Source organism: Zea mays, chromosome 5 (genome assembly GCF_902167145.1).
Source record: "Zea mays cultivar B73 chromosome 5, Zm-B73-REFERENCE-NAM-5.0, whole genome shotgun sequence".
Lineage (NCBI taxonomy): Eukaryota > Viridiplantae > Streptophyta > Magnoliopsida > Poales > Poaceae > Zea > Zea mays.
In genome coordinates, this window is record NC_050100.1 from 103,523,136 (window position 1) to 103,532,088 (window position 8,953).

General features: G+C 43.8%; 1 protein-coding gene across 2 annotated transcripts; it reads right to left on the reverse strand.

Annotated features, from left to right (window-relative positions):
* Positions 1–4,370: 4,370 nt before the first annotated feature.
* LOC100193855 (uncharacterized) lies at positions 4,371–8,953 on the reverse strand. 2 transcript variants are annotated; one of them, XM_008682979.4, is made up of 7 exons: positions 7,287–8,953; positions 7,124–7,192; positions 6,421–6,833; positions 5,749–5,901; positions 5,464–5,667; positions 4,916–5,381; positions 4,371–4,813 (listed from the first exon to the last, which is right to left on the reverse strand). In XM_008682979.4, the coding sequence occupies exons 3-7, from the start codon at positions 6,818–6,820 to the stop codon at positions 4,681–4,683; spliced, it is 1,356 nt and encodes a 451-aa protein (XP_008681201.1). In that variant the 5' UTR covers positions 6,821–6,833; positions 7,124–7,192; positions 7,287–8,953; the 3' UTR covers positions 4,371–4,680. The 2 variants fall into 2 exon arrangements, with proteins under 2 accessions (XP_008681201.1, NP_001346235.1); NM_001359306.1 differs by lacking the exon at positions 7,124–7,192 and having other exon boundaries at positions 4,374–4,813; positions 7,287–7,912.

Genomic DNA, 8,953 nt, shown 5'->3' on the forward strand with positions numbered 1-8,953 from the left:
TTTTGTTCCTTCAAGTTTTGGCTCTTCGGCCTTATCTTTATCAGTCTTCGACTCAGCTGGCTCGGCTAAGGGTACCTTCGGCATTATAGCCGGATCTTCAGCCTTCTGCGTAGGAGGAATGGGCTCCTTTGGTTCAGTAGCTGAAGAAGTCTCCCCGCCAAACTCAGGCACCACGGTCGGTTCAATATAACGTGGCCGGTGGGTAAGGACTTTCAACTATTTGCTCTTCGGTGCAGGCTCATCTGGAGTGGCTGAAGCAGCAGTTTTCCTTTTCTTTCCCCGTCCCCGCAGCGGGTAGTAGTAGTCAGGGTAAACAAAACCAATGGCATCAAAAATTCGGTTCAATCTCTTTTTTCCTCGACCCCCGAAGGATGTGGATAATGCATTATCTTATGCTTTGGAATATGGCCCAAGCAGTTCATCACTTGTAACTTCGATGCATTTCAATCAGTCATCGTTTGGCTCGTCGAACTTATCCCCATATCTGAAGGTGTATTTTAGTCGAACCAGGTCACCTTTGCTAGACTCGGTGACAGTCTCCTTCGGCATTTCCCAGTTCTCTACAAGCGGCCACACTCTGAATGCTATATGTTCTTGAATCAAGTCTCTTATACCAATGAAAAAGCATACAGTACCAAAGGCCTTCTGGCATGCTTCGGCGGCTTCATCGATTTCAACCTTCGGCTTTCGAAGACCGAAGCGGGACCATATGGGACGCATAATAACCTCCTTAACATCCTTCCTCGCTACCAAATCGTTCTTCACATAAAACCATTCCTCCATCCAATTTCCCGGCCATCTTTTTCGAAATGTTAGCACTAGGTAGCTTGAGTTGGGACAGCCGATAAATCCATTCGGGGGTCAGTTGATGAAGGAAAATTTGGAAGGTTTTCAATACTTCAACTACAAACCTGCTCAGTGGGAACCGAAGCCCAGCTTTAAAGAAGCTTCGAAAGATCACAACTTCATTCTCCTCAGACGCAGGAGTGTTATTGTCTTCGCCAGCCCTCACAATAGATATATCTCGAAAGTACCTCCCCCTCATGCTCTCAAGGTGACTTTGCTTGATGGTCGACTTTCTGAAAATTGTATGGCTTGGCCTCCACGGTCGGTCTTCGGAATCTTCACCCCCACTTTCTGCATCATAGTTGTCACTGTCACCTGTGTCTTCAGACAGGCCCTCCAATATCTCTTTTGTAATCTTCTCTGTATTTGATTTTGCCATTGATTCTAAAAACCCAGCTATATAAGGATTCGCAGCCTTCTTCTGCTCAAAGAGCTTCTCCTCTTCGATTAGCTTCGTCTCAGCAACAACCTTCTTGTCTTGAGACATCTTTTCTTCGAAAATGCCGAAAACGTGTCCTTCAAAACCGAAGCTTAGAAAGCTTGAGAAACTAAGCAAGCGTTGGTGAGCAAGAGCTATAAAATTGAGCAAATAAAGCAAATGGCACAAACAGCGTACCAAATGTGGTCACGGTGAGTTCTTATTTATACGCTCGACGCGACCCGAGTTGGAGGGTCCCGTCTGTCATTGACTGTTGCTATTCTAGCAAAGGGAAGGTGTTTTTTCGGACCTTCGGCTTAAGGCCTTCGTCCATGTCGCAGTCTGAATTCGTTATCTTAAACAAATTAATACTGCGAGGGGCTACTGTTGGGGGCCTTCGTCCTCCGAAGGTCCTCAAAAACGTAATTTAACAGTGTATTTCAAGCATGGTTTATAGACAGGCACCTTCGGATTCAGGATTAAAGGAATATACGATGAAGGGCATGATCGTGACGAAGGTTGTCGTTACTTCGAAGCTATGTGCAAAGAAGCTTTGACTCAATCGCGGGAAAAGGAACCGACTTAAAGGGAAAAAGGCTATCTAGTCCACATAGATTTTTCTATAAGCCAATAGTAAATGTAAAGGGCGTAACTGTAATTTCTCATAGGTTGTGTCATGTGTCTATAAATAGATGAACAGTACCCATGTACTGTTCACGCTGACTGGTACTTGCTTCTGCGTCACGCTTGTACTTTCTAGCCTTCTGTCAAGCCGAAGGTACCTTTGTAATTCAATATTGTTTCTGCCCTTTCATGATTATATAATTAAGAATGAGTTAATAATGTTATATGATTGTCTATAATATCTCCTATATGTCATATGCCTCTTCTTTTATTTGACATATACTGCGATGATGAAGGTATGACCTTCATGACCTTTGTCTGAAGATCATTATATCCTAAGGAAAATAATGCTTCGAAGGACGAAGTGCTTTAATCTTTAACATTTTGTGTTGCCTTGTTCTTAATTCATAGCATTTGAGAACAAGTCCCCAACAAAATCGTTGTGTTCATTTGTGTTGATCTTCACCTTACGATTTGATTCTTCCTCTCCCTCTCTCTAAGTTCTCTTACTAACAATCTTTTGAGTTAGCTCCCAAAGTCATCCGCGTTGATTGAGCAACTTATAGCAAGAACTCTCTTCCGCACTCCGTATTCATTATAATTTGTTTCTAATCCTAACCCTGGGTGAAGCTCATGTTCAAAGTTTATAATTTATAGGATTCGCCTATTCACCCCTCCCTCTAGGCGACTTTCAGTCTTCATCCACATCCCCTTTTCTCACTTTAAACTGGGGGATGGCGATGTAGCAGTGCGAAGACAGGACGGTTGGAGGCATCCTAGGAATCCCCTCGGTGTAATTCGTCGCCACGTAAAACAAAAAATCACACCAATTCCCCCACTTGTTCTTACCGGTCCTCGGCATGAACATGAATGTGTCAAACTGTTGAATCTTGCCATTGATGACTTTCTTTTATCAATGAAGGAAGTAATTCTTCACAAAAACATCCACCGACAGATCACCCCCATACGTAGCCTACACCCAAATAAACTTCGCTAATGCCACCATGGCAATCGGTCTGAGCTGGTGCAGCTGGACTTCGAAGCTAGCAAGGACTTTGGTAACAAAGCGATGCACAGACAGTCGAAGACTGGTTGTGAAAAATGCCTCAAAGACCACCAAATCTCCCTCCGGTTCAGGGACCTCTTCGGCCCCCAGAACACGCCCCACGTCGCCGACAAAATAACCCAAATGTTCCATCTCATGCACGCGCCCCAAGGAGATCTGCAACATCCTGAACTCCACCGTATGCCCGGTAACAGCTCCGTAATCAACACCGGATCGCTAACTGTCTTCTTTGATGATGGCGTGCTCGACGACGTGGTTGCGACAGACGATGATGAAGAAGACAACATTACGTACCGTCTGCGACGGTGAGCAGCTTGTTTCACTCGAGTCAGTTCACCAGCGGCGAGCGATTTCACGAGCAATCGGCACTGAAAATATGTATCGGCCTCGCGGCGGTATGTGAAATGTTTCAGCAGGCGCGAGAAAAACCTTCCCCATGGGTGGCGCTAGTTTTTATAGTCCGAGAAAATGCCTCAAGAAACCAAAAGCCGCAGAGTAAAACATCACAGATCCCAACGGTCACATTACAAAAACCCACTGGGGGACCACATCAACCCGTGATCGAGGGCAGCATTCGACAATCTCCTAAAAAAGGACTTCAGAAGTAGCTCACCAAGTAAAATCGGTCCCTCAGGGCGCTAGTGTTGGAGCGAAGGTCGAGCTCCCTCGATCAGACTAACCTAGCTACAATCAAACAGGTTTTAAATGCAGGTACAGGTTGTGAAGGGTACTTCGACTTGTAACAACGTCGGGGTCTTCAACCGCGGCCTTTGGAGGGGATGAAGCGAAGGGCCACGATGGTCAAGGGGGTTCGATGAAGCCCCACGTACGCGTTCTGAAGGCTCAAACTCTTTCCTAGGCAGCAAAATCCGAGTCCACACGAAGTTAGGGGCGCGACTTCACGAGGTCAAGGGTGCAACGTGCAAGGAAAGACCGTACCAGATCACAGTGGGGCCTAGGCTCCGTCCCGTCACCATCTGGCCCATCTGTTAGCCCTTCACAGGGTAGATTTTATAGTATATCTAGACTACTGTACTTCACCCCACTATAATGACCCCGTCGAAGGGCTTATTCTAGAAATGTAGCAGGTAGCCAGGGTATAACGGTACTTAAAGATTAACCTACCCATCCAGTTACCTATAAACACTATCATACTATACATAACACGCATAACAAGACGATATTGTTCCTTACCTACTATTTTATTATGCTCCTGAGTTCTCTTATCTGCGAGTAATTGAGCCCACCTATCCATGTGACGGCTGGTCCTAACGGTCTCCACGTTAAAGTCAGAACCTGAGAAAATTCTTGCTTCAAAGCTACTCAGATGCAGGATTGCACGTTTATGATCATCTATCCGTCCAGTTAATATCTCCAAATTGACGTGAGTTCCAGCTTTATATTTGTGAGTACCTGTTTCAGTTTGCTACTGCATCGGTGCATATTATTATATATTTATATACAGCTATTTCAATCATCCATTACAAGAAAAAAATTGTTCCACGGGTGATCATAGCACACGTGGTCCCATCCAGATGTGGAGGCAGTTTATGTTCAGGAAACTAGACAAATATTCGCAGCAAACCAAAGTTTCTTCGAAGTGACCAAACAAAAACTATTGACCACCATGAGATTCGTGGTACTGCTGCTCAGTAGTAGCTTACTTGAAGCTCAACAATCACCCTTGACCTGTACAAAGAGGTTCTCTTCCCCTGAGGTATGGGCTCTAGGCCTCCTGCTTCCTGTAGAAGATGTTGAACGCATCACTGTACAGGGCCACACAATTGGACACCACAGCAAGCACAATCATTGTTACCGCCAAAACCTTGTCACGCTTGGTTGAAACACCATATGGGTCCCTATAGAAATAAAGTAAATCAGAATAAATACTGTAAAACAGCATAACACCTACAAAGCAGGGACACAGAGATATATATTACTCGATGAGGATAACAACGTACCTTAGTATAATCATGGCAGGAAAGATGAAACCGATAAGCACAGCAGCTGTGGCGCCAGTGAATTGGAAAGCATCCCAGATGCTTGGTATGAAGATGGCAGCAAGATAAATTACAGCAATAAGTGAGATGGTGATAATGGTGAACCTCTTGTTGTCACCGGAAATGTGCCTTGCGGTGGGAAAGAGTAATCCATCCAAGTTGAGCCTAAGGGCAAAGAATACAATAGGGAAGACAAGCATGATATGGACGACATAGCTCACTCTCACTATGTCATTGAAGGCAGAACTCAACGGAATGCGAAGGTCAGAGTCGAAATTGGCAAGCACATCAGCCAAGGTAGCCTCGCCAAAGAGGAGATATGCGAAGAAGCTTGTTGCAATGTAAACACTTGAGCAGAGTCCCAGAGAAGTTTGCACAATTGGTTTAATCTGAGTTTTGTCCTCCAGCTCATTATCGATGCTGTGAACTGTAAAAGCCCAAAAAATATACATCTGGTAATACAGAAACCAATAACAAAGAGCAATCCAAGTGGAGAGTAGGAGACGCACCATTGTAGTGGCAGATGTAGGCAGTGACAAGAACAGGCACAGCTGTGAACAGTTTCCAGACAGAACTAACTCCATCTATCTCAGGAAACAGTTTGGGGATCTCCACAGTTCCTTGGATGAGTCTGACAATAGCAACCCCGGCAGTGATGACAACAAAAACCACAGCAAGAGCAACTGATAGTGCAGATGTGTATCTCAATGAATCTGTGACAAAATAAATAATAGTAAGTAAAGGGGCCCCCAAAGTAAAAGTGGAATATTTTTGTCAATGGACAACATGCTTACCCAAACGTTTAAAGCTCACCAATGGAGCAAACACAAGAAGAGTTGTAGCGAGGAGTACAATGGGACGAGAATTCCACATATGAGGTCCAAACCACCCCTCCAATACGCCACTGTGATGAACACCTGTTGACGATGTTCCTGATAGGACATCACCTAGATAAAAAAAAATGGACGGTCAGTATCAGTAGTACTCCACATGGTCTGATCAAGGGGAATAATAAGTAGTAGTAATTATCAAAGGAACAGTGGCCACTTCATACACTTTATTCTCATGAGCATAATCATGAAGATCAGATTGTTACAGTGTTTGGAAGTTATAATTGAACAAATTTATTACCTTACAACGGTATAAGCAAAGAAGATCCAACTCAACAGAGAAACAAATAAGAGGAATAAATTGTTATATCTTGTCAATTCAAAGCAGGGGATCAACCTAATTAACATAGTTATCGGCATAAGCTTTATCACCAATTAAGGACACTCCTGCTATGAATTGTTCAACATGCATAACTGAGGAACTCATGAGCTTTCAAGTTATTCTAGATTACAAACGTTTGAGTAGTAACTAATGTTGTAGACTTGTAGTAGTACCTAAACATATAATCCCAAGCACCAGTGTTTAATATTCGAGAGAACCAAAGTATACATAAATGATGATGTTTAGATGCATACCAATAATAATCATGTATACAATCAACACGCCGACATTGTTTATCACCACCGATGCTTGTAGCGCAATTCTCCCCCACTGACCAAATGTGTCACCCATCAACCAGCCGTAGGATGTAATCTTGCCCTGGTGGCTGCACCTGACCAGCATGTCAATGGATGTCTCGGTGAGCAGTGCCACAAGGATGATCATTAGAATACCAGGTATAAGGCCTAGCATCTTGATACTCGCAGGCAGAGCCATGATTCCAGCTCCTACAATGGTTGTTGACAGATTGAAGACCGCGCCAGAGAAAGAAGCTCCGTCGAACTCATGAACTGCATCCTCCTCAGCTTTGATCGGGAGAAGAGGTGTGATCTCATCTTGCATCACTTTGTGCGGCACATTCCTTGATGACCCCATTTGTTTCACTCAACTGTGTGTGAGAAACTTCAGTTAGCACACTGGAACCATGGTCCTTGAATTGACATAACCTTTGCTAGTCATCTTCAACCATTATTTCTTGACTAGTTCTAAATTAGATGATCAACGCCAATGTGATTTCCCTATATATTAGGAAACTAGTAGTAACAACCACACAGTATGTTCCAGTGACTTTCAGATCACTATGGGGTGCTAATTTGAGCTTAGAAATCCATGCACATGACAACTCACATAAGTAAGGTATGCTAAGATCTGGTTTCTTTAATTCATAGAGCCACTTACTAATATACTCAACCACCATCTACTTATCTTATTATGCCCCTTAAATCCAAACAAGTTCACCAAATTTCCCTTCAAGAAAACAAAAGAAATGTTGGGATGCCAAACATATAATTCTAACAGCAGCTCTAAAAGATGAACACACGAGAGGAAGGAAAGAGCATACCTTTCAAGAACCCCGAATCTTTCCTCAACACGCGACCAAAACCCTGAACAAATACAGCAGCGCAAACTAAACCAAATACAGGACAACTTGTACTTGCAGAGGGAGGGAGCTCCCTCCTCGCCTCCGGTCTTCTTATAGGCGAACGGCAGACCGGGTAGGTGAGTGATATCAGAATATGATATAATATCTCTCTCCGCCTACCAAGAACTGTCCAAGGGCGATCTTGCCGCCCCGGTTCGCCGCGGCCCCGTCCCTTTCGAAGGAAAAGGCCCAACTTTCCAGCTCAGGTTGCGTCCCAATTCTGGCTTCCTTCCCTTCCGCAGGGGAGGATTGATGCCGATTGATGCCAGTGACGCGCCCGGTCTTTACTTCCCTTTTCTTTTTAAGTTTCCTTTAACTTGCCGGATTCGACTGCTCCTGTCCGGTTGCTTGCGGCGCTGCCTTTCTTGGACGGAAATAAAATGCGTGGCCGGACTGACCTTATCCACGGAGAGCGTCGGGCGGCGGCGGCGGCGGCGGCACACGACCGGTGACCTAGATAACGACGAGGGCGATATGTGGTCTGGCTGAGAGCGATGGATCTGCTGCAGAGTTCGGTGGAGACTGTGGCCCCGTTTCAATCTCACGAGTAACCATGTGAATTAAAATATTAAAGTTTAGATTGTTTGGACTACTCTAATAAAGTTTATTATATTAAAATAAAAAACACACATGTTCCTCGTACTGAGAGAATGGGATTTGAAGGTATGAGTGTAAAATAGGGTTCCTTGACCTACATTTAGCTCCTTTTAGGGTGTGTTTGGTTTAAGGTCAAAGTGGGATGAGGTAGGGTCATCCCTGATTTGGGGTAGGGTCATCCCTAATAGTCACCACTTTTTTTGTTTGGTAGAAGGGATGAACTTGGATGGAACCAACCCAGTTTTTGTTTGGATGCTGGTTGTCACTGGTTGATGGAACCAACCCAGTTTCAGCTTCACAAATGTTATTTGTTCTATAAACAGTGGTCAGTTCTCGCCTTTTCAGTTTATGAATAATACAAGAAGAGGGCGCAATATTTCATGTTAAACACAATATTACAATATAGTAATACAAAAAATCGAGCATACACCATTATAAAAACAGCATTTCAAAACAATATTTCAAACAGTACTTCAAAACAAACAAACTGAGCATACACTATTACAATGAATCTCAAAACCAGTATTTCAAAACAAACAAACCGAGCATCCGTGTTGGTCATAACAAACCCAGTATTTCGACATAGCAAAGCCAGTATTTCAGTCCCAATACTTGAAAACAAAGTATTGGCCATGGTTTACATAACAAAAGAACAACATAGTTCTAATTTCCACTTAACCTCCAGCATAGTCCTAATCACCGGTCCTCATAATCTAAGGAAAGGTCTCACTAACGAACCGAGCAAGCAAACTTATCTGATATGTCAATGGGAGAGTAGGGAACTGTCTTACCAATCCAGGATTTTTCACTAGATATGCAAAGTAAAAGGCCTTGTGTGTGTCATCAAAACCTGGAATACTTTGCAATGTTTGAAGCAAGTCAGGTGGTAGGTCATCTGAACCAGCTTTCTCAATAGTCATTGCAAGCCTTTTAGCACCATCTTTGAATGCTCCAATCAGCCCTGCCTCTTCATTACTAGTAACCTTTGC